This window comes from Ovis canadensis, chromosome 13, assembly GCF_042477335.2.
Source record: "Ovis canadensis isolate MfBH-ARS-UI-01 breed Bighorn chromosome 13, ARS-UI_OviCan_v2, whole genome shotgun sequence".
Classification (NCBI taxonomy): Eukaryota; Metazoa; Chordata; class Mammalia; order Artiodactyla; family Bovidae; genus Ovis; species Ovis canadensis.
Genome location: NC_091257.1, coordinates 80,902,461 through 80,928,112, shown reverse-complemented (window position 1 = coordinate 80,928,112; position 25,652 = coordinate 80,902,461). Strand labels below are relative to the sequence as shown.

The following is a 25,652-nucleotide window of genomic DNA, read 5'->3' as shown; positions in this document are numbered from 1 at the left end:
GCTTGCTTGTTCCACGGCATTATTGTGATAATAGTTGATAGAAATTGGTACCAAGAGTGGGGTCTATGAGCAATAAAAATAAAAATATGTAGCACTGTCTCCGGGACCAAGTGGTGCACAGTGAGTTGTTACTAGAGGCTTGAAAAAAGGTGACCTTGCATTATGGAGAGACAAAATGCATGGTAAAACTGTCCATCTATAGGAATTTGAAGAGAACCAATGGATTTGGGCAAGATGGTTTCCAAGTAAATGTTGAAAGCAAGAGCTGGTGCCTCTGGGCTGAATTTGATAAGGGCTTACAAGAAAGAGTGGAATTCATAAAAGATATAGGGAGTGTTGAGTTTTTAGAGGGAATACAGAGAGCCCAGAACTTGGCTGAGTTGGAAAATAAATCAGTCAACGCTTCTCCAGCCAGTAAATCAGTCTCAAATTAATATGCAGCCTGGGGACAACGATCAAACCAAGGTCATGGCCAGTTAAGATATAACATGTGGGCCAGATCCAATCAAGAGCACAGTTACAAAATCTTTTATTAATACTTGAAAATAATAAGGTACCATTTAGTAGATGTTCTCAGCTGCTCAAAAGGGCTTCCAGAAAGTTTTAGAGCATGGCCCCATAGAAGCCTGATGTACCCAAAGTAGTCATAATTGAGTAGAGAGAGACTGTCATAACTTAAAAATTAATGGTATAGTTTTTGCAACATGGAAGTTAAGTGGAATACAATACACAGAAAACCCATAAAGTGTTTGAGGGAGGTGTGTGGCCAAAACAATGATCGCTTAGGCTAAGGAGACTGAGACCATTCAAGGTGTAAAAAGACACCTGGGTCCCTAACTTCCTTCAGGCAGGAAGCTGGCAACAACAGTTCGTCAACTACCCAAAGACCTATATTCTCCAGTGTTTCCTTTAGACATGGCCAAAAAAGGCTAATGGAAAAGGAAGGGCTTCCAGAGAGCTATAGAAAAACATGGCTTAGGGAATCAACCCCAGGGAGCAAGACCTTGGGCCTCATCAAGAGATATTCCCTCTCTCAGAGTATGTGCCCAGTATTTGCCAAGAGGGACTTCACAATGGCCATGGATAAGTAAGTCTCTGAGCCCCTTCCCCCTCCTTCTGAACAAGAATGTGACCTGCAAGTCATCCTGTCCCTGTTTCACCAATGCATGCTGTGTGTGTGTGGGGGGGGGGGGGGGCGGGGGGGTGTTTGGGAGGTGGCAGGTAGATACCTTTTTTTCTTTTTTAGGTTTTAGGTTCCTCAATCAAGAGGAGCCAAATCCAAATTTGACACAGATCATGAGATCTTTTTTCTTCCTTTCTGAAGGATAGTTGACTTTCAGTGTTAATTTCAGGTGTACCATGACATCCTGATGTTATGGTTGAATGAGACTTTTCAGGATCTTTGGGATAAGGGTATTTTCTGTAAGAGGGACCGGAATAAAGGTGGCCAAGAAAGTGGACCACAATAGATTGAATTACTGACCCGGACTCGTCACCCCTTCCTCAATCCTCACACTTTACCATATAAATCAGTTTCTTACACAGAGGTGGGAGGGTATTTCTTCATCCCTTGTTGTTGAGCTTAGTCATATGACCCCCTTCAACCAATAGGATTTTTGTAGATACTATGCAAGCAGGGACCTTGAAATGTGCCTGTGTAGCTAGGCTTGCTGTCCTGCGCTTCTGCCATCACCACAAGAAGAACATGCCCTGCCAAAGCCACTGATCTCAGGAGGACACTTTGGTCCCAGGAAGAGGGTGAGAAACATGTGGAGCACATTCCAGCTGACCACAAAGGTGGGTAAAAGAAATAAATGGTACTTTTTTTTACACCTCATTTGTGGGTGGTTGTTATGCAGCAATGTTATATCAATAGTTGACCAATACAGGGTTCCAAACAGCTCTGAGTCATGTAGCCCATCACCCAACCTCAGCCCATTCATGAGTGAATGAGGTAGGGGGAGATTGGTGAATGAAGGTTTATTTGAACAAAATCGTTGGAGGTGCTGTTTGATTCCCCACGCTCACCTTCTGCTTAGAGAACTTCCCTTACAGGACTTCCCTGGTGGTCCAGTGGGTACGACTCTGTGCTTCCACCGCAGGGGGCATGGGTTTGATCCCTGGTCAGAGAATTAAGATCCTGCAAGCCACACAGCATGCCCCCACATCCACCCCCACCGAAAAAAAAGGGAGAGAACTTTCCTTTGGGCCTGGTGATGTGGAAAATCTGACCCTTCCACCCAAGGCTCTTAGAGGACTGGAATGGAGTGCCTGGGAGATTCGGGCAGAGAGATTCCCTGGATTTGGAGGCCAAACAATGTAGACCCCAGTGCCTGCTTGAGACTCCTAAAATGGAGAGGCTGGTAGGGTTAGCTAGAAAGAAGGGTGGAGCAGACCACCCTGCACTTTCAGAGTTCTTCAAGGCACAGGCCCCATTGTCATATAGGTTAAGTCGAGCTGAGGGAGACAGTAGGGCTGGAGTTGTCTTCAGAGGAGTCTGTCCAAGAAGCCTGCCTGGCAGGGGCAGGTCCCCTGGCAAAAAGAGGCTGAGTGGGGAGGAGAGGGACCACTGGCTGGAGAAGCTGAGGGGAATAAGCAGCAGTGGCCTGGAGGGGGGCTCCCAAGCCAGGAGAGAAGGCATCATGAGGGTCCTCAGGCCCTCTTTCTAAGAGAAAGAGCTGCAAGTGGCGTCTGTCCCATAGAAAAGTCCTGATGCTAGACAAGCCCTGCACTAGCGACCTTCCCCTCCCACTGGAAGAACCAGCAATGGCCACTGTGAACAAGGAGCCCAGGAGACACGGACCACCACGCCCAGCTCCACACTGTGGGCTTTCCAGCCAGTCAAGCCCTAGCTGCCAGCTGCATGAGGTCTGAAGTGGATGAGCCTGGTGTTTTGAAATGAGGCCGGACTCTCAATATCTGAAAACAAGACTGTTCCTTAAGGTCTAAAAGGGATAGAGAAAGCTCAGGAACCTGCCCAGATATCACCCATGACTTGAAAGGCAATAGTGAAACACAGTGGTTTCTTGCTCTGTCCCCAGCCAAGTTCATTCTAGTCAATAAGCTGGTTTCTTGTGTATAGAATTCCTTGAGATTCAGGCTCATTTGTTCACATCAGACACCAACTGAGCACTTGAAACAAGTGTCTTCTCCTACAATAACCCAACCCCAAATGCCTTTGATTGTCAGGAGGCTCCGAGTCAAGACTGAGAACCAGTAATAACAACTACACTTGTCAGCTCCTACCACATGCAAGGCCTCACCCACCTAAGCCTCCCTAAGCACAGACTTACTTCATCTGCTGGAGAGCTCTCTGGGGTCTGGTTTATGCTTCAATTTATAGACAGGGAAACTGAAGCTTGGAGAGGAAAAGTTGCTGGCTAGAGTGAGATCAAAGTTCTGTCTACTAAGCTAGAAACTGTACTATGATTTTCCTTGGTCTTGATATCATGGCTTGCTCTGGGAGAGAGGGTCCCCCTTTCCTCTGATCATCCCTGGGTTATTGTCAGAGAACTCAGAACAGGTATCAGGAAGGACAGGTTGTCCCTGATTGTGAATATGAGAGACACCTGCAAACTCACCCCTTTGAGATGGCTCAATGCAAATCCCATTCTTTTCCCTGCAGGGTCCCACTCTTCCTACAGGTTTGCCTACATGAACTAATCCAAACCGGTAAGTAGGGCTTCAGTGAGCTCTGCCTGCCAGCAGGAGGCTGCTCTGAATCAGGGTTTTAGAGACCCAGGGGCCACCAAGTATCTCACAAGCTAGACTCCTTCACTCCACTCCCAGTGTTGACATCTCTCTCTGTGACCCCTTCCTCCACGCCCTGTTTGAGCTCCAGTTTACCAGCTGGTGGGAAGTTCAGCCCCAAGGGCTCCTGCTTTGCCTAACCACCCCTCCACTCCTGGCTTGCCCACTATGGATTCCTATCCATCTGCAGTCCACCAGGCACAGTCCCAGGGGCCCCCTGGCAAAACAAATGAACAAGTCCCGGCCCCACCTCGGTACTCACTCGGAAGCGTGCGACTATTGCTGAGGCTGCCGGTGCTGGGCGGTGGGGAAAGGGACTGCAGGGAAACACTGTCTTCCTCCTGCGAGCAGCCCGCCTGGATGGCGCGCAAGTAGCTGTGGCTGCGGGAGCGGAAGTAGCTAGGCAGTGGCAAGTCTAGAGTCTCAGCCGCAGTCGACTCCGCTTCACTGCAGGCTGACTCGCAGGCCGCCTCATACTGGTCGCTCAGATCTGCCTCCCGGACCTGTCCGGGCAAAAGCAGGCATCAGGGGCCATCTCCGCCCATTCTGGAGGGATGGGGGTGCTTGGTGGTCGGCTCAGTGGCAGAGCTGGAGTCTGGTGCTGCAACTCAGCCCACCTTCCTGCTCCCATCTCACTCAGGGCATGGGATGGGCAGAGGGAGCCCTTAAGAAATAGACAGCCCCTCTCATCTCTCTGGGCCTCAATTTTCTGATCTCTCAGATGGAGGAGAAACTGTTCAGTGTACTTTCTAGGTTGTTAACTAGGTTATATCTTGTGCGTTCAGACTGATTAATAGATTTTGAGGTCACATCTGAAGTCAACCAGAAAGAAGGCTATACTCAATTAGTAATGTTTGCCCTGATGGTTGGAATGGGGAGGTGGCACTAGGTGTGCTAGACATTTACCATCTTACGGTCCAATTCCTTCATTTTTATAAGCGAAGAAACTGAAGGCAACTGAGGGGAAGCTACTTGCCAGGTGCACCCGGTGAGGAAGTAGCAGAATCAGTATTCCAAATGTGTGTTTAAGGAAGATTAATCTAGCCCTGGGATACAGAATGGATGTTGGATGGAGGGTGTGGAATGGAGGCAGAGGCCAGAGACGAAGCGAGGCAATAGTCTGGTGAGAGAAAATAAAACTGGAATGAGGGTCGTGGCAGTGAGGATCAATTAGTGATGTCTGCCACGGTATGGAGAATGGTGGTATGTGTGTGATTTGCCTCAACCTCAACATTTAGCTCAACCTCATCTGGATGGTTTCTAAGTGTCCCTCTAGAGAAAATCATTCAAGATCCTACAAATCTGCAGCTGGAGTTGTGAGCATAGCGGGGCCTCACCATACATATACCCTCCGAGAGTTCTGGAAGGGTCTGTCTGACCCACGTCTCAGGCCATCTTGTTATCTGGGGATCACAAAGTATGAGCTGAGGAGTGAGTCGGCCAAAGGTGGACACTGGGTAGGGGTCTTGGGAGACACCTGGGCAAGAGGGCAGGGGGCAAAAGTTTCCTCCACCACATGGAGGAAAAGATGAGGCTGGGCCTAGGGCCAGCTCTGCCCTGGACCTGCTGTGCGACCTCAGGCCAGCACAACCCTTTAGACCAGTGTTTCCTCCTCTAAATGAAGTGGAACGCCTGTGAACTTATCAGGTCCTGCACCAGATAAATTGGCAGAGGGATCATCACCCAATTTAGAGTATATGTTTGGAGAGGTCTAAATTTGCTCTGTTCGATATGGTAGTAATTAACCGTGTGTGGCTATCTAGGGTCAAGTTAAATATAATTTAAAAAAATTTCAGTTCCTTAATTATACTAGCCACGTTGCACTTGCTCATGCTATCTTTATTGGACAGCATGGATTATAGAACATTTCTAATTATCACCAGGTTCTATCAGCACTGATAAATTAACACGTAGACCATGAATTCACCTGGAGGGAGTATTAAAGAGATAGGTGTTTATCCTCCAAAACTGCAACCTGAGGGAGGTATACTGAGAGACCCTTGTGATTGCCAACGGCAATGAGGTCTTGCTTTGGGATTGCAGAGTAATGGCCCAGCTCTGGAGCTAGACGGCCAGAGGTTCACTGCCAGGTCCATCATTTTCTCACAATATGAATGTGGGCGAGTCACTGAACTGCTCTGTGCCTCAGTTTCCCCATCTATAAAATGGGGGCTAATTAGAGACCAGATTTCACAGGATGGTGGTCAAGATTAAATGAGATAATTCATATCGCATGCTTTGAAGTGTGTTGGGGGGAAAGTAAATAGCTGATAACCTGTACCTGTTATTACAGGCAGCTCTGTGGGGTGATTGCAAGGATTTGTGAGTGTTGGTTAAGATGCTCCCAAGCTCTTGGGGGAGAGGCCAGCTGGTTAGTGCTGTTGGTATGTGTACCACTGAGGGTACACTGTGTGTAGGGAACCTCCCCTGGAGGTTTTATATGTGAAACATCACACCCTTTTCACGAGGCTATTGAAGGAAGGAAGAGATCACCTGGCCCACTGTGGGCTCCCCAAAGACCCTCTGCATCAGTGTGACCAAGAGGAACTCTGAAATGAAGGTGGGAGGTGCATGACGCATGCCCAGCTGGAATCAAGAGATGTAGGGCCAGTTCTAGCTCTACTCTGTAGACCACGTGGCCTTGGGGCTGGGGCTGGGTGATGAGGGGAGGAAAGGACCACTTCCGGGGGTAGGATGTGTGTGTGGGAGAGGGCACCCTTGGGACAGGCAGCCAGTGCCAATACCAGCACCATCTTCACCAACTTTGGTAAACTTGAGAAGTCTCTGCATTCATCCCAGAACCCTAACATCCTTAAAAATCTTGATGGAACCCAAGAAAAGAGATAAGTCAGAGGATCTGGGGCCTAGAACATGGAGGCCAATGTCCCCAGCCCCTGATCTTGCCTGGCCTTTCCCAGGCCTTGGGGGAGAAGACAAGGAAGAAGCTAGAATCTCTCAGGATATACCTTCCCTTATCCTAGGGCTACTCTTTTTTTAAAAGTAGAGTTGATTACAATGCTATCCTAATGTCCTGGGGCTATTCTTGCCTCATCCATGGAAGCTAACTCATTCTTTTCCATTTTTGAGAAGAGGAAACTGAGGCACAGAGAAGTAAAGTGACAGGGCCAGGCAGTGAAAGGTCCAGGTGGCAACATGAACCCCAATTCCATCCTCCTTGGAGGAGGTTTTCCTGGTGCTAGCTCTGGTTGCACCTGTCCGGGTTAGGGGCCAGGACACTGAGATGCCTAGGCCCAGCCTTGAACTCTGGGATGGGGCAGCAAGAGAATGGGAAACATACTGACCTGCTGTTCGTGGCCAAACAACTGGGGAATCAGGGAGGCCTGTCCAAAAATCTGCAGGAAAGAGATGGGGAGGGTTACGGGGAGATCGAAGCTGGGGGCTGGGGTGGAGTCTTCAGGCTTGGCTACAAGAGAACTTGGGGCTGGTCTAACCTCCTCCCCAGACTGGCTGGGGCCCAGTTACTAGGAGGTTTTGGTTTCTTCCAGGGATAGGAGGCTCACTCCTTCTGGGACTGGGTTTATAAGTGTTTCTCCTGGGTTGGCTTCTGGAACCATGGAGGTCCTGTCTGCTGCCTGTCAGCTGGGCAGATAGCCTCCCAGGATCTATAGATTAGGGGCAGAACCTGGAGGCTTCTCTTCCCTGGTCAGGGCTTACCCCATCCAGTGCCTGGTGGGAGGGGAGCTTCTCCTGGCAGGAGTTGAGACTCAGAGATACAGACAGAATTGGACATCCCTGACTTTAATGCCACATATGTCAAAGCTTCACGGGGTGAGGGTTTTGGGGTTCAGAGGACTCTAGGCCAGAAGAGAACTGGGGCTGGGCAGGGGGTAGTGGGAGAGACTGGCTGGGGTCCCCAGCCTGGCTGATTCCATATACCCTTTCGTGTAGCCAAAGGACAAAAGTGTGTTTCCAGTGCCAAGGCCAGGTGAGGGATGGAGAGGGCACATGTGAGACAGACAGACAGACCCAGAGAGAAACATGGAGATGAGACACACTGGAGAGAATCAGAGAAAAATGTGAATGAGAGGAGAGAAAAACAGAGGGACGCAGACAAGACGGCTGAGGGATGAGAGAACAGACAGAATGGGAGAGACAGGAAGGGCGCTGTCCATCCGGCAAACACCTTCACGCCTTGCACCACCTGCTTGGGGACGCTGTGGGGACAAGACAGCAAGGGCCCCGTCTGCAGGGAGCTCCCAGTCTTAAGGGTGAGACAGACACCAAGTAAATAAGCAAACAAGTATAATTCCTGATCGTGAGAGGTGCTGTTGAGAAAATGAAGCAAGGTAAGGGAACGGGGCCCCGGGGAACCCCTGAGGTGGGAAGTGATACTGCAGGTCTCTCTGAGGTGACATGTGAGCCAAGACCTGGATCACAGAGAGGAACCAGCTGTGCAAAGATCTGAGAGAAGAGTGCTCCTAGGGAGGAACAAGCGCAGGGAGGCTGGGGCAGGAATGAGGGATGCGAGGAGCAAAAGGAGGCCAGTGTGGCAAGAGTAGGGCCAGCGACAGAGTATGTCAGAGATCACGTCGGAGACGGAGGCCAGGCCTCGCGGGTCTGGCTTTCCTGGGGGGAGGCAGGAGCTATGGGAGGGTGCGGAGCAGGTGACGTGATCTGACTTCTGCCTTTTGCTAGCTCCCTCTGGCCACCGTGAATAGGTTGGAGGTGACAGGCATGGAGGCCAGCACAACTGTTCAGGTGAGACTTGGTGGGATCTGGAGGATGGGAGGGGCAGAGGGTCCCCTAGCTGGGGTGGGGGGGCTCTACCTCTCCCCCCATCTGAGGTGGTCTCCTTGGAGTCTGGGAATGACAGTCCTGAGGGTTGGGGGCTGGGGAGAGCTTGGCCAGGCTAGGAATAATGGTGTGGTGGGGATCTGGGGTCCAAAAGTTCTAAGCAGTCCATTAGCCTGGGCAGTGGGGCTGCACACAGTGGGACCCGGGGCCTGTTCCTGCCTAGAGAGGCAGCTGGGTCTGCACCTGACTGTCTCTACTGCCGCACTGTGCTACCACTGGCAGGTGTCTTGCCCTCTCTGGGCCTTGTCCCCACATTCACACTGTGGAGGGAGCGCTCGAGCCTTGCCTGGCTATCCCTTTGCAAATGGTAAAGTACTGTGCACAACACAGTTGGGACTGAGGTCCAGGTTTGGGCCTGACAGTCCCTCTCTGCCCAGTTTTGCCTCCTCCTCCTCCCTGTGTGATCCTACCTATCTGGGCCTCAGTTTCCTCATCTGTGAAATGGGGATATGGATATGGACCCTCTGGGGTGGTGGTGAGGGATCCAGGAGCTGATGGTTGAGTTAATAGTACGGAACAGCGCGCTTACCACTATTACTGGCAGAACTGGCCGAGTCCTGGAAGCCCAGCTATCCACCAAGCAGGTAGGACATGGAGGTCAAGTGGAGCAGCGACTTGCTGGAAGTCACACAGCAAGATGGCAGCACTAACCATCAAGGTAGCTACCCTGTGCTGAGCACACTGTGTTTGTCATCTCACTGATTCCTCACAACCCTTTCAAATAGGAATGATTACCTTCTGGTGATAAGTCAGGAAACAGGCTCCGGGAAGGGGGGGTGGGGGATTTGACCTGGGTTTACACTGTCAGCAGCAAGACTGGGACGCAAAGCCAGGTCTCCAGTTCCACATCCTCGGGGCTTCTGGGTGGACAGCAGTAGTGCAACCCTCCCTCTGTGCCCACAGCTCAGGCCATCAGTGTCGGGCCCTGGGGCTGCTCTCCAGGCACTGGACAGTCAGTGGGGAAGAGACATGCACAGACAGCTTCAGGAACAAAGACTGAACAGAAGCACAGGGCAGACATTCAGGGACCACTCAGCGGAGGCTGGACCCAGATGTTGGTCCTTCTCCTGGGTGGGAGTCGGGGCTCTCTCCAGTCCACCGGCCTTCTGGCTGCCCACCACCCTCACCTGGCTGATGCAGCTGGAGTCGTTGAGGCTGTCACTGACGGGGTTGTAGTCCTCCTCCCAGCTTGGACACTTGGAGGGCAGCAGCATGTCCACGGAATCCAGGCGGTCCAGACTCCTGGGAGGGGATGGGGAGCAGAATGGGCTCAGTCTCCTCTTTGTTCACCCTGGGAAACTAAGGCCCAGAGGTGGGAAAACTGGCCAAGGTCATCCAGTGGTACAAGGGAAAATGGAAGTCACTGCCAGCCTGGGTAGTATGAGGGGTGATGAGCAAGGGGAAAGCTTCCAACTTTTGGAGGCCTTGTGAGTCTCATGGGTGCAGGCGGCCTTCACCTGTCATGTCCACTGCAGCCACAAGGTGGCAGAACAAGCTCGCTTTTGACTGTTTCAAACCAGAGGCACTCCACAACAGCTCAATTCTACAGCGCCTTCCTCTGCAAGCCTGGGGCAATTCCAGGGGCTGGACAGAGGAGACTGTCAAGCTCCACAACCCTTGACCTCCAGCTAGGGCTGCCCGGAAGTCATCAGTTTTGACACAATGTCCAGGCAGCCTCCTCCAGGCTCCTGAAGACTCACCACTTTCCCCCCACAGTGTTGGTGCTTCAGTCTTTCTCACAACTACCTGACCACAGGCCTCCTCTGCACCGCTGCTCTCAAAATAAGGTCCAAGCTGCCAACAGCTCAGCCCTCGATATAGACAAACTTAGACTGGAACCCAGGTTCCTCCCGGGGTGATCTTGGGTAAGCTGTCACCTCGTAAGTCTCAGTTTCCTCACCTCTAAGTGGGGGTGTCACCGTGCCTGTCTGCTGGGGCTGTGGGGCGGTTTCAGAGATGCAGGTTAAAGGGCACTGGGGCAGGCAGAGAGCCCAGAGAGCAGCAATTGCTAACAGATGGCCCCCGTTACTGTTACTCCAGGCATACTCCTTTTTTTGCAATCCCCTTTACTGTGCTCTGCAAAATTATTTTTTACAAATTGAAGGTTTGTGGCAACCCTGAGTTGTCAGGTGTTGCTTAGCATTTTTCAGCAATAAAGCATTTTAAAATTAAGGTATGTACCTTTTAAAAGACATAATGCTATGGCACACTTAATAGACTAGAATGTAAACATAGCTTTTACATGCACTGGGAAACAAAAAAATCCATGTGACTCACTTTATTGCGATATTCTCTGTATTACCGTGGTTTGAAGTATGCCTGTACTACTATTATCAATTCGCTCTCATTCAAGGCCTGTACCCTGGTCCTGCCCACCTCTCCCCCATCCATGCCCACAGATCATTCAAGAATTGTAGGAGGTCAGGACTAGAAGGGATCTTAGAGATCATCCAGCTCAGCCTCCTTTCCTTAAAGCTAGGGGGAAAAGGCTCAGAGAGGGTGAGACCTAGAAACAGCCCACGGTGTCCTGAATTCCCACCTGGAGGCCATTCCCTGCCTTCTGTCCTGGCCAAGGAGACTCCCTGCCTCGGTGCTCCTGTCATCTGCTCTGCTCTTTTCCCACGGCTGCAGTCCTCCCAGCCTGCCTTTTCCGTGAAGCCTTGGCTGTTGCCCCCAGGAACTGAAGAACTAGGACTAACCCTGTTTCCTTTACCTCTTCCGTGCCTTTTGTCTGCTTCTGGCTTGTTTCTCTTCCTCAGGGGGTTCTGAATCGCCTGCAGCAACTTTCACCTGTTTTCTACTCATTCTTTTCTGTTCTCATTCCCACTGTGACTTCTGCACGTGAAAGCTGACTTCTCTAGCATGTTAATTGTTGTTTTCTGTGTGAGTGCATTTCATTTTTCACACTTTCACTAACTCTTCCAAGCCTTAAAACAATAGGTTTGGGCCCCATTCCAGGAATTCCAGGCAAGGTAATGGACAGATGAAGGCTGTGTATCACTCCCTTTGACTTCTGGATTCTCCCTAATCCTCCAAAGGGCAGGGCTTTTCTAGCCAGAAGAAAAGGGTCCCCTGGAGCAGTTCCTGGGGCTGTGGGAGTGGAAACCACCTTGGGGGTGTGGCTCCTCTGGGCAGGGTTTACCTGGGCCAGTCTCTCTAGAGAGACTCCCCTTACGCTTATCAGAGCATACGGCTCACCTGTGGCCAGGACTTAAACTGGGGTGGAGGGGGGTAGTGGGGTAGCTCACCAAATGGCGGCGCTGTCCGGAGTCAATTCATCAAAGACCAGGGGCCAACCTAAGGAGGAGGATCTCAGGAGGGGGGCTAAACTGAAGAAGGGTTCACCTAGGGGACCTGAGTCTGAAGCTGGAGGGCAGGATTCATCTGTGGGGCTGCGCTTTCCCGACAGCCGGCGGTCGAAGAGGAGGAAGGCGAGGTTCTCAGGGGTGGGGCATACCTGTGAGGGGCTCACCTGGAAGGCGAGGCTTGGAGCGGGGGTTGCAAGCAGGTAAGGAGGCTTTCCAGTACTCTTGCCTGGAAAATCCTATGGACGGAGGAGCCTGGTGGGCTGCCGTCCATGGGGTGGCTAAGAGTCGGACAGGACTGAACGACGTCACTTTCACTTTTCACTTTCATGCATTGGAGAAGGAAATGGCAACCTACTCCAGTGTTCTTGCCTGGAGAATCCCAGGGACGGGGGAGCCTGGTGGGCTGCCATCTATGGGGTCGCACAGATTCGGACACGACTGAAGCAACTTAGCAGCAGCAGCAGCAGCAGCAAGGAGGCTTTCCCAGAGGCTAACTCACAAGTAGGCGGGGGCCCCTGGAGGCGGGGATAACCGGAGGGCGTGGCCCACGCGGGGGCGTGGCTCACTTTAAGGGAGTGGTCCTTTTAAGGAGCCGAACTCCGAGTGGCCAGGGTTCCTGGTGCGGGGCTCCCGGGGGCAGGGGAGCGACTCTAGGGGCCCGGGCTGTGCGCTCACCTGCGGGGATTGCTCTGCTCTCCCAGCGACTGCTGAGTGGCCCTCAGGTAGCTCTGGCGCCGCGCCGCCGTCTTGGGGGAGGGCTTGGGGCTGCCGCCGGACTCGTCACTGTCCTCGTCGCCCATGGCTTTGATGTAGCTGCCGCTGCGCATTCGCCGGCACGGGATGGGGCCCTCGGCCGTGGCGTCCGCTTCGCGCGGGGACAAAAGCGAGGTGGTCCACTCGCCGCCGCCGCCGGGCACCTGGGGATGGACCGCTTTCAGCGAAGGTGGCTCCGGGATTGCGGGTGGGCAGTGCACACCCACAGAGCGCCACCGGCCACCCAGGATGGGACTCATCATCTGGGGACGGAGCTGCGGGATGGAACCCCCATCCCCAAGACCTTAAAGCTCTCTCGCTCTCCCATCTTGGAGAATTCGGCCTTACCTCGAAAGATATCCTGGGAAGTTTCACTATGTGGCCTTCCCTGGCCTTAGATTTTTCCGAGGATCCCAGGCTGGGTGCCCCAGCCAAACCACCCAGACAGAATGTTCACAATGGCTTCCAGCCCAGCTACAGTGTGAGCACCTATACCTTCCTATCCCTTCCCCCATCAACTCAGTGGAGATCTCACTGCACAGATGAGAGCCGCAGGCCTGAAAGAGGCCACCAGACCTTAGGGTAGTGGGGGAGGACAAGTCAGAGGGCCCCAGCCAGAGGACCTCACCTGAAGGATGGGGGTGAGGTCTCCGGGGCCAACCAACCAGCATTCCTCACCCCATAGATGGGTGAATTGAGGTACCGAGAGCAGAGGGGCTTTCCTGGGTTGGGCAGCCATGTGGTGAGCTGGAAAAAGGGCTCAGTGTTCCCATCTGAACCCCAGGGACCCCATCAGTGGAAGGGAGCTGTGATAAGGGCAAGTGAGGCTGCAGCTGTGAGGGCAGCTCTGACCCCAGTGGTTACAATGGCAAACCAACTGAGGGGACCCCTCCTGCCCTCTGAGGCCAGGATCCGCCAGCTGCTCCAGGAAATACAGTCTACGCCCTCGTTCATCTGATACCCACCGACATGTCCACGACAGTGGATGGTCACCATGTGACGGAGTATGGCTGTACCTCAGCCCAGCACAGGGTGAACACATCGTGCCATGTACACTCATCTCAGAGAGCAGGCATAACCCCCCACTCCCGCCTCTTGAAGGACACACCCCAGCTACTTCAAGGTGTGCCGCTCCCTCAGTGAGCACATGATGTGAACACAGAGCTTACATGCCTTCTCACATGCACACTAGCCGCCAGTGCACCTCGGACCCACCTCAGCTTGTCCCCGCCTCACTGTGTCCCGGCCTCAACACATGCAGAGCACACACTCTCGCTGGGTCTATACGTCACCGTGGACACCCAGGTACACCCAGGTACACATGTTTCTCAGTGCACACAGCACACCGATTCTTGCCCACATCCACAAATGCACACACTCCCCAAATCACCATGCCTGCAGAGTCCACATTCTTCTTGGCCCCTGCATTGCTGGTAGCTGATTCCTGGCTGAGGGAAGGTCCCTGCCTGAGATTCCCAGCCCAGGTCCCCCCTGCAGACTTCTCATTAATGCCTTCTCCCCAGCCGACTGTTCTGTACTTTCCACCCCAAACCATTGGCTAGTCCAACCTCTCTTCCTCCACCTACCTGTCCCTTGGGAAGGTGGCTTTGTATACCCCTGCTCAACACCTGTTGCTTCCCTAGCTCTTCCCCACCTACTTCCTGTGGAGCAAACAGTTGGCACTAACCCAGCGCCCACAGGGCCACTCTTTCATGGTGTTTCTGAAGCATTTTCACATGATCAGACTAAACCACATCATCTGAGAGGGAGCTAGGTCTCACGCCACCCTCTCCTATATTCTAAACTAAGGAAGGTAGATTGAGAGCCACAAAAGCTTTAAATATATAAAATCCTACCTAGACTTCATTTCCCTCCTTTGGAAAAACAAAAAGAATCTTTCCCCTCCATAGTCTCACTGTCTTTAGAATTCTATATAGAATGACAAGAATGCAGGCATCTGTCAGACTTTGATGTTCATCTGGTTCAAAATGCATCTAATGTGTTTCCAAGGGCTGGCCAGGCCTGTGCCGACCTGCCCTCTGGGATGAGGCACTCGCTACCTACTGAAGCAGCCCCTCCCATCTAGTGAACAGAAAATTTACTCCTGTCATTTTCACCTACAGCTTGGGCTCTGGCGCTGGGAGCTCCCCAGGTCACAGCCACTCACCCTGCCCTTGAGGAGGCCAGTGCATGTGTAGCAACAGAGATGTCTCTGAGCCTTCTGCCACTTTCTAGCAGTGGGACCTTGGTGCATAATAAGTGCCTCAATCAACTCTAGTGTCTGAAAGAAAAAAGCTAGTCCTCCAACAGGACTTAGGCCTCTGGGCTCCTGCAGCTCCCTGCTCATCTACATCACATTCTGCTCTCACTGACAGGACTGTCTGTCCGTGTGTTTTTTTCTCCAGCGTGCATGCTCAGTCACTCAGTCATGTCTGACTCTTGTGACCCTATGGACTGTAGCCCGCCAGGCTCCTCTGTCCATGGGTTGCTATTCCTCCTCCAAGGGGTCTTCCTGACCCAGAGATCGAACCCATATCTCCTGCATCTCCTGCACTGTCAGGCGAATTCTTTACCGCTGAGCCACCTGGGAAGCCCCCTTTTTCCTCCTAGCATCCTGATAATTGGGAATAGGTCTTATTTATTTTTTGATCTCTTCACTTAAGTGCTCATCTGCTCATCTACCCCTCTCTCCTCTCATGTTTCTTGAGCACTTCCTCTATGACAGACTGTCTTGGGCCTTGGGGACACAGAATGGCACCAGATATGGTCCCTGTCCTCAAGGAGCACCCAGTCTGGTGGCAGTACCAGGTAGGAGGTTGGCACCAGAATGCCATGCAATTGGTTCTAGGAAGGGATAGATGGCACAGCTTTCAGATTTTTCTTCTCAAGAGCAGGGACATATGGGCTTCCCTGGTGGTCTCATGGTTAGGAGTCCACCTCCCAACACAAGGGACGAAGGATTCATCCCTGGTCCAGAAAGATCCCATGTGCCATGGAGCAACTAAAGCCTGTATGCCACAACTCCTGAAGCCCGTGCGCCTAGAGCTCATGATCTGCAACAAGGGAAACCATCGCAACGAGAAGCCCATGCACCACAATGAAGAGTAGCCCCTGCTCGCCACAACTAGAGTAAGCCCATGTGTAGCCGTGAAAACCTAGCACAGCCAAAAAAGAAAATAAATATTTTTTTTAAAGGGGGGGCAGGGATATGTTTTAGTCCTTACTCAGGGCTAGTCTCAGAAGGGTCTTAATCAATGGCTCTTGAGCACATGACCAATGGAAAGAATCTTCTTATTAGCAAGATACCACTGGCCACCCACTTCCTAGGTGAGTAAACCAAGGCCTGAATGAAACAACTTTCCAAGTCAACCTGTGGTACAGCTGGGTCTCAAATTGGTGCCTTCCCCACAACCCCTCACGCCACCCCTGACCTTGGCAGGGACCCACCTGCAGGTAGTGGTAGGCGAGACCCTGGTGGCAGGATTTGGACTTTAGCAGGCTCTTATCCAAGGTGGCCGAGGTCTTCTGGCAGACCTCGTGGGCATGGCTGAGGGTCAGAGTGGACCAGGAGCCCCGCTTGACATAGTTGGTGTCGGTGCCCACCCCAAGGCTGGGGCAGGTGGCCGGGGGTGCGGGCGGGGGTGGCGGGGCGGTTAGCTCGGTGGTGGTGTTCTTGGCGGCTTTGAGCATGTGCCCGCTGATGGTGTTGTAGGCGTGCATGAAATAGCGGGGCTGGCTGCGCTCTGCCTGGCGGCCAAGCGTCATCAGTCCCGAGGCTGGGCCGCTGCTGCGGAAGGCGCCACCTTCACCATCCAAGTTGTCATCGGAGCTCCACCAGCCTGAGATGTTGGAGCGGCTGCGCCGCTTGGGCTCCCCGGCCTTGGCCCGCTCCTTGCTCTTGGCCCTCCGGCCCTTGCCGTCCTCCAGGACGCCTTTCTTGCCACCATTGCCACCAACCTTGCCTGCCGTGCCCTCCAGGGAGGGTGCCTTGGTGAAGAAGAGCCGCTGGACGGAATGGACCAGGTGGCGGATGCGGCCAGGACTCTCGCCCCGGGCCTTGGCCTCCCCGCGGGGGAACTGGAGCGTGCTAAAGCCATCGCGATGGATGGGCAGCTGCTTCTCAAACTGGTCCAGCAGGTTGGCAGGCAGCCGGTTGATCTTGGTGGCCTGGGCGTGGCTGGGGAAGGGGCTCTCCTCTGGCACCTCGAAGTGGGAGTTGTAGTGGATTCGGGGGAAGGTGCTGCTCGGCGGTGGCAGCTGGTTGTTGAGCGGGAAGAGCCCATCCCCTGGCAGGGCATTCTGCCCGGGGAAGCGGGCCTCACGGGCAAAGGCCTCTGTGGGCGACAGCAGGTAGGGGTTGCGGTCAGGCCCGGCGAACAGGGGCTCGTGTGGTGGGTCCAGGCTGTCGGAGAGGTGGCGGGGGCGGCTGTCACCGAGGCCTTTCATGATCCCGGCCCTCGGGGCAGGAGCCGTCCCCCTAGCGGGGCGCCCGGGTTGCCTCTCCCGGGCAGCAGCTGACCTGGGGAGAGAAGACAGACAGGCGTCAGCTGGATTTGGAGGCGAAGGCTAGCCCAGACTCCCCACAGATCTCAAGGTTGGGAAGATTTCTGAAGACTCCTGGCCTGCCCTTAGCATTGTGCATTGAGATCAAGAGTAAAATGGGCAATGAAAACCCAGCACGGCCAAAAAAAAATTATATATATTCTTCATTGACAAGCTTATTCTAAAATTTATACGTAAACAAGGAATTTTTTAAAGTTCATTTATATCATTTTTAAAATTTCAAATACAAATGATAGCATTAAAAAAAAAAAGTAAAATGGAGACCCACTCACCATATATGAAAATAAAAGCGACAGCTCAGGCTAGCAAACTGTTAAAATATGTTCTATTTTCCTATCTTGATGAATATATTTTCACAATAAACTGGAAACCCAGGTTCAAACTCAGACTTCTTGTGTGTGTTAGTCACTCAGTCATGTCCAACTCTTTGTGACCCCATGGACTGTAGCCCATCAGGCTCCTCTGTTCATGGAATTCTCCAGGCAAGAATACTGGAGTGGGTAGCCATTCCCTTCTCCATGGGATATTCCCTAACCAGGGATCGAACCCAGGTCTCCTGCATTGCAGGCATTCTTTAGCACAGAGCCACCAGGGTCTCCTCCAGATTCCACGGCTGCATGACTGTTCCTCACCGCAAGGAGCCCCATACATGCACGCTCACTCCACATGCCCCCCAAACAGCCACCCCTCATCCCTAGGGCTGGTCCCACTGGCAGTGTAGACCACCATGGGACGATCTGTGCTGGCCCTAGAAGCAGGCCTGCCATCCTTGGACCTGGCTGTTTTCACGACCAACGGTGCTTCAAGCCCCTCAGCCTGAGACTTGCGCAGGGTCCACTGGGTGGAATTCTCCCCGTTCTTTGCCAGAACCTCTCCTTGCCTCTAGAAGCCTGAGGGACCCCACTTCTGAAGTCCAGAGCATGTCAATAATGGTCCTTGTGACTGAACAGCCCCCCTGGAAGCATCTCTGCTTCTACCAGGTGACTTGTCAGCGCCTTTATCCCCAGCCTGGAGAGGAACTGCTGATTCGCATCTTTACCTTCATTACAGCCGCCAGATGAGGTGGAGGACCATCATCTCCACTTTACAGATGGGGAAACTGAGGCTGGGAGAAGCAACTCTAGCCAAAGTGAGTAAGTAACTCAGACTTCAGCCACCCACCCCATCAGTGCGCCAGACAGGCCAGTATCCTCCTCCACTCCAGCCAGCAGCAGCTCCCTCTAGGCACAAAAACACCCCCGGATCCCTCTTGCTCCTGGCCAAGCTTCCTTACAGCCCCTCAGCGCTGCAGTGTCCCTGGGCTCAGGGGCCAGCCTCCTCGGCTCTCCAGCTGGAGAACTGTGTATGTGGCAATCTGTCCTTGGTGCCCACTCAAGTAAGGTCGATGATACTGAAAACGCAGAAGAGTTTGCAAACACAGTCCGCTTGCTCGCTGGCTCTGCAGGGGCCTGACTCCCTCCAAATACCAGAGGTGGAGCGGGCTGGCCACCAGGAGCAGAAGACAGCTGCAGTCCTGCCCCAGAAGCACACACTGCACTCGTCCTCTCAGCCCCGAGCACTTCTCTCCCGACCTTTCTTATGTTTCCCCTAATAAGTGTTCCCACTGTGCCTGAAAAATGATTCAGACTCCCTTCTTGTGGTCTAGGTGGAATCGGCCTTATTCCAGAGCGCCAGGGGTAGACACGTGACCCAGGCGTGGCCAATCAGAGTCCTGCATCCCCGAGTACTGATTGGCTCTGAGATAGAAACAGGATCTTTGTTAGCCAGTGAGAGGCAGCCCTGGGATTACGGCTGAACTCTTAGGAAAGAGGCATCCTCAGGCTGCTATCTGAGTGTCAGCCTGCAGTCCTTTGTCAAGATCTTGCCTAACATCTTAGATATGAGAGTTAAGAGCCTTTTTGCTTAAGTCTGACTTGAGTTTCTGCGTCTTTCAATAAGAGCCTGTTACTGAACTCATGTCCAGTTGGTCACTACGGCAGTGGCTGTGGGTACCCGACCCATATCTCACTGTGATGCCCAACAGGCTGACTTCCAACTGTCAGCGCCTGCATCCCTGCTGGAGGGAGCGGGGGCTTTTTCTAGCAGCTGAAGTGCTCTCTGCTCACATGTGGCTGGCAGGAACTGCGGGAGAATTAACAACCCCCTCCCCACCGCGCCTTCTGGCTGCAGCTCTCAGCTACTGACTCTGCGTGGTTGGTGTATAAATATCCTGGCTCTTTCCCCCTTGGCTGGGATTACAGGAGTGGGCTCTATGGTCCTCAGCGAGCTCCAGTTGGGCGGTCACTTGCTTGATAAGGCTCCTTCCATTGGCCACCGCCCTTCCCTGCCTTACCTCCCTCCTCCCACAGTGTGCTGCCTATTCCCCAATAAAGTACTTGCACCTGAATCCTTATCTTGGTCATGCTTCTGAGGAACCCCAACTGTGATAGCCCCAGGGACTCCACCTCAGTTATATTTTCGGATGCCATCCCCTCTCTGTATCCTCTGTCTGTGTCACTCCCACCGCTCACCTGGAAAATCATATCTCCTCCCTGCTCTCTCTATGTTCACTCTAAGACCCCTGCAATCCAGGATGCAAACTGCAACTGGAATGATACTTCTAAAATGCCAAAGCAGTAGCGTCCTTCCACTTCAGTGGTTCCCCGAAGTTCTTTTATTTAAAAAAAAAAAGATTTTTGTTGTTGTTGTTAAATTTATTTATTTATTGACTTGGCTGCGTCAGGTCTTAGTTGCAATGCAGAGGATCTTCACTATGTCACAGGGGATCTTACATTGTGGCACACGGACCTTCTAGCTGGAGCTCAGTAGCCCCACAGCCCCACCCCACTAAGATTCAGGTGGAATCTTAGTTCCCCAACCAGGGATCAATCCCACATCCCCTGTATTGCAAGGTGGATTCTTAACCACTGGACCACCAGGGAAGTCCCATCCCCATGGCTCTTGGCCGGGTGTTCAAGGCCACTGAGGAGAGCTAGTCTCTGCAGACCCTAGGCTCCAGCCACGTGGCATGCTGGAGCTAAAGCAACTGTGAGACAAAGAGTGTCAGCCTGGGAAAGAGACAGCATAAGGCCTCATGGCAAGGTCACTCCAGCCTGGAACCCAAGGCTCTTTACTCATAACCCCACTGGTCCTCCTGCACTAGAGGGTCTGCAAAGGAAGAGGACTGTGTTGGGGCTAGATCACCAGCTAAGGAGTAGAGAGTGAGGAGATGCCTCAGTGAAGAGTGGAGGGCTAGAAGGCCCAGCATGCTCTAGTTTCGACCAGCTTCTGCAGCCTCAGTTCCACTTCAGAACTGAGGCACCTCCATCTCCAGCAGCCAAGGGCACTGGCTGTTGACAGTTCATGGCCAGGTACCTGTTAGGACTTGCTCTCTGCCAAAGGGCGATGCCTCAGTCAAGGTCACGCTTCTTTCCAGGGGCAGCCTGTGTCTAGTCACTGATGGGTGCACAGAACCGAGGTCTGGCTTTCCTGCCCCATTCAGAACAAATGGGCCATCCCAGCTCCAGAGCTTCCCCTGGGATTAACCGAGGCCTTTGTTGTAACTGCATCTCCACCTAATTCTTCACACTGCCCCATCCTGTGCCCCTCGACTGTCACAGGTGTTCCCAAGAGACTTCCCAGGAAAACTTCAGAGTCTACTTCCTGGGGAATCTGACCCAAAGCCAGAGTGTAGCTGGGTTCTACTTCTTTCACTTCTTACTGCGGGTCATTTGGTGATCTAATTATCCCTCCTAAGCCTCAGTCTCCTCCTCTATAACATGGGTATGAAGATCTTCACTTTTCAAGACTATGATGAGGATTAATTATGACGTCAGATAGAAAGCCTCTAGGCCCTTGATAAATATCAGTAGTGCTCTGGTCCTCATCTCACCATGCTTCTTAGGGGCAGGCCAAGGCATCCAGTGTAGGAGGCCACATAGCTGAGTGGAAGATGCAGGCAGCTGCACCCAGATGCCAGTCCTGGCCCTGCTCCGTACTGGCTGCGACCTTGGATGGGTCCCTCTCAGTTTCCACCTCTAGGGTTTGCTGAGGGTGATCTGGCCACGTGGATCCACCCTGAGCTCTCTTGGCCAGGATTCTTGGAACACTGGGTGCCAACCTCTCAGTCACCCAGCACCCAGGGGTGGCAGGAGCCTCACCTTGGGGAAGTCTTAAAATAGGCAGGCCTCGGCCTTGCAGGGGAAGCAGCTGGCTGCCTTTGTCTTCGAGCTATACTTAGGCCCATCCGGGTGCCCATAATTACCTCTCATTAATATAAGCCTCATTGCCCTCCTGGAAACATGGAGGAACCAGCAGAGCTGCTGCCTCCCCGAGAGCCCTGCCTGCTCAGTGGCACCTCTGTGTTTGCAGCCGCTACCCCCATCTGCACAGAGTGGCTCCTCCCTGCTCTATCCCAGCTCACCCTGGAGCCAAGTTGGCCAGTGAGCATGGGAGAGCTAATGACAGACAAGGCCAGGAACAGAGCCCAGCATGGCCCTTCCCGAAGCAAAACTCACCTGATTGAGCCATTTCCCTAATCTAGAACTTTCTCTGGATCCTCTTCCCTCCTCAGTCCAAACTCCTTGGTGCAGCAATCAAGAAAGACCCTTACTGGACTTCCCTGGCAGTCCAGCAGTTAAGACACTGTACTTCCATTGCAGGGGGCAGGGGTTCAATCCCTGGTTGGGGGACTAAGATCCACATGCCACATGATGAGGCCAGAGGGGAAAAAATTAAAAAGGCCCTTCATGATCTAACCCTAAGCATCTTTTCCAACATTTCCCATCTCCCTTTTCACAGTCCCTCCCTTTAAGCAGCCCAGATTCCTCACTATTTCCTATCTACATCTTTGAATTTGGTGCTACCTGAAACACTGGTTTTGCCCATGGTCGCATTAACAGAGAAAGAGTCTAAATGAAGGGAGAGGATACTTCTGTTCAGTGCTGAGTCCTGTTCTTAAGAGAGAGACAGACAGAGTGGGACATGGGAGAGTGAGTTGAGTGATGGAAGGCTGGAAATGGTATGGATGATGGCTGGATATTCTGGGGATGTTCATGGAAGTCCATGGAGGGTGCAGCCACTGTGTTCAGCCTCTGAAGGGCTGATGTGTGGAAGGGGAAGGATGGCCTCGATGTGGCCTGGGGTAGGGCTGGAGGCAGAGAGAGGCAGGCTGTGTTACACTGTGACTTCATCTCTGGGTACCCCTCCCGTTCTCCTGCCACAGCTCCTGCTCTATCTCTGGCTGGATTCCCCTCCTCTGACCTCTAAATGCTAGAGGAACTGCTCCCCGCTTGTCCCTACACTCCCTCTTCTGCTGATCTCATCCAGACTTGTGGCTTTAAACACCACCTATATCTGACAACTCCTAAATTTACATCTTCCACCCAATCTCTCTCAGACACCAGACTCACATCTCTAACTGCCTCCTTGACATCTTGCCCTGGAGGTCCAAAATCGAATGTCTGATCTCCCACCTACCCTGACCCATTCCGCTGACAGTCCGCTCCAATTCAGCTCATGACAACTCCATCCTCCTGCTTGCTCAGGTCAGAAACCTTGGAATCATCCTTGACTCACCTTTTTCTTACCGCCTCCTCCCAACTCCAATCCCATTCAACAGCAAATCCTTCAAAATCCCACCACTTCTCCCCGCCCCTACTGCCCTGCCCATGGCCAGGCCCCTATCGGATCTCACCCAGACAATTTAAACTCCCATTGCCCTTAAACTCAAAGATAATCTTTTTACTCTTGTTTTTTTCTTTTAAATTTATTTATTTGACTGTATCAGATCTTAGTTGAGGCATGTGGGCTGTTCGTTGCAGGGTTTTGGCACGTGAGCCTACTTGCCCTGGGGCATGTGGAATCTTAGTTTCCTGACCAGGATCAAACCTACATCCCCCGCATTGGAAGATGGATTCTTAACCACTAGACCACCAGGGAAGTCCGCTTTTCATTCTTCTTACTTCTTGCTTTCCTGGCCTCACTTCCTGCCCCCTCCCTTGGACCTTCATTCCGCTCCTTGGACACAAACCCCCCATCTTGGGGCTTTTGCCCTTACTGGTGCCTGAAATGCTCTGTCCCCCTCTGACCATGTGACTCCTCCTTCACTTTATCCAGATTTCAGTGCACAGGCTGCCTCCACAGAGAGGCCAGCCCCTTACCTGCCAGCCCTTCCTTCTGTATCGCCCAGCTTTAGGTCCCATGGAGCCTGAGATAGCAGGGACAGGGCCTGTCTTTGTCACTCTTGTGTCACCTGCACCCAGCACAGCGCCTGGACCCAGTGGAGACTCATCAGGCTTCTGCTAACTGAAAAGAGCGGCAAAAGGTCTTGGGGATGCTCAGAAGCGATGAAGAAAGTGAGGCAGCCACAGGGTGGTGAGCTTTCAGCTCCAGCTCATCAAAACGATCCTTCCTCGAATGCTTTCTGGATAGCAGGATAGCCCATTTGTGAGCTCATTTAATCCTCAGCGCAGCTCTTCTTGGTGGGCATAATGAGCCCACTGTGGTAGTGAGCCTCCAACATACACTCCGGGGGTCCCACCTCCTGCTGCTCACGTTCTTGTGTACAACCCACCCCAACCCGAACAGGGCTGACTGTGCAACTGACAAGATATTGTGGAAATGACCGAGCATAACCTCTGAGGCAGGTCAGAACAGACACTGCAGCTTCTTTCTCGCTCTCTTGGACCACCGGCCCTGGGGCGGTCAGCCGCCATGTTGTGGGGACACTCAAGCAGCCCTAAGGAAAGGTCCATGTGGGAGGAACTAAGGCAGCCTTCCCACAGCCAGCTCTCATTTTCCAGCCACATGAGTGGCTGCAGATCCTCCAGCCCAGTTAGGACTTCAGATGGCTGCAGCCCCGGGGAACACCTAGACTGCAACCTCCTGAGAGACTGTGGGCCACTGAGGCTGTTTCTGACTCTCAGATACTGTGTGAGATATAATACATTTTTTGGTTTGTTTTAATATTTACTTATTTGGCTGCACCAGATCTTAGTTGCAGCATTCGGGATCTTCAGTTGTGGCATGGGAACACTTAGTTGTGGCATGTGGGATCTAGTTCCCTGACCAGGGATTGAACTTGCCTCCCCTGTATTGGGAGCACACAGTCTTAGCCACTGGACCACGAGGGAAGTCTCTACATGTTGGTTGCTTTTAAAGCCACTGCCAGGTTTTCATATAAAAAAAAAACTTTTTTTTAACACAGAAATAGGTGACTAATATTAGTATATCCATGTTTGCAAAGAACTCAGATGGCTAAAGTCACATGCTCTAGACCCCATAGCTGGTAGAGGTCAGAGTCTGGTGCAAATCAGTCCAACTACTGAGCCCACATTCCAGGCTGAGGTTCCAGGATCCTCCCCATCTATGAAGGATCTGTTATCCCGATGGTTTCAAGGTCAGAATTATCTCCAGCCTAAGTCTGTGTCCATAGCAACTGTTTAGAAAGCATGACATTCAATCAGCTGGTTGTTTGGTCAACAAGATAGCCGGCAATGGCTCCAGCAGGTTCCCCTGGATGGGGCCGTTCAGGACATGTGGCTGACACTGTCCCCAACTTAGGTCCCCTCCTCTGCTCAAAGCCAAATTCCTATGCCTCCCATCCTGGTGGTGAACTCTGGACCCAGGGCCCGGGATGTGGGTGCTGAGCTCCTCTGAGCTGAGGGGCACAGATTTGGAGTTGAGGAGCTCTGTGGGGACAGGACTGCTAACCAGGCCTCTCTGAGACTGTACCCCATTTAAATAGCCTTTCTCAGCAGGGCCTTCAGAGGTCACCAGCACACTCCCCACTTGGCACCCAACTTTGTGTGGCAGACACAGAAAAGGCAGAAGGAAATAACCTAGAGCCTCAGAACAAAGGGACTACAGGGGACGAATCACAACAGAGTCATCCTATCAAAATCCCAGATAGAATAGAATAGCTTCATCCAGTTCCTTTCAAGGTTTCCCCTGGTCCTCGAGCAAAACCCCATCCCTCGACTTCCCTGATGGTCTGGTGGTTAAGAATTCACCTTCCAATGCAGCGGACGTGGGTTTGACCCTGGTCTGGGAAGATTCTACATGCCATGGGCAACTAAGCCCATGCACCACAGCTAGAGAGTCCATGTGCTGCAATGAAAGATCCTGCCTGTTGCAACTAAGACCAGACATAGCCCTCCAAAAAGACCAACAACCCCCCAAAACAACCCATCCTCCTCATCCTGACTCAGCCACACTGGCCCCCTCATTCAGCATTTCTCCAGCAGCCCCAGCTCTTTCCTGCCACAGGGCCTTTACACATGCTGTTCCCTCTGACTGGAAATTTTTCCTTCCAAATCTTCACATACCAGCTATTTCTATTGACTTGAATCTCTGCATAAGGCCTTCCCTGACTCCTGTGTCCAAGACAGTTCCTCCGTCCCACCCTCCTCTCCCTTGACCTTCTTCTTGATTTCCTTCAAAGCACTCATCAGGGTTTCCAGCTATCCTGCTTGATTCCCTGTG

General features: G+C 52.6%; 1 protein-coding gene across 2 annotated transcripts in view; it reads right to left on the bottom strand.

Moving 5' to 3' along the window:
• DLGAP4 (DLG associated protein 4) overlaps positions 1-25,652 on the bottom strand; it is a 140,872-nt gene that overhangs the window by 70,688 nt on the left and 44,532 nt on the right. For both annotated transcript variants that reach the window (XM_069548484.1, XM_069548483.1), the window contains exons 2-6: positions 16,074-17,145; positions 12,549-12,790; positions 9,693-9,807; positions 7,053-7,103; positions 4,013-4,253 (exon numbers count right to left, since the gene is read on the bottom strand). In XM_069548484.1, coding sequence (XP_069404585.1) covers positions 4,013-4,253; positions 7,053-7,103; positions 9,693-9,807; positions 12,549-12,790; positions 16,074-17,072 — 1,648 coding nt within the window. In that variant the 5' untranslated portion in view covers positions 17,073-17,145. The remainder of the gene's footprint in view (positions 1-4,012; positions 4,254-7,052; positions 7,104-9,692; positions 9,808-12,548; positions 12,791-16,073; positions 17,146-25,652) is intronic.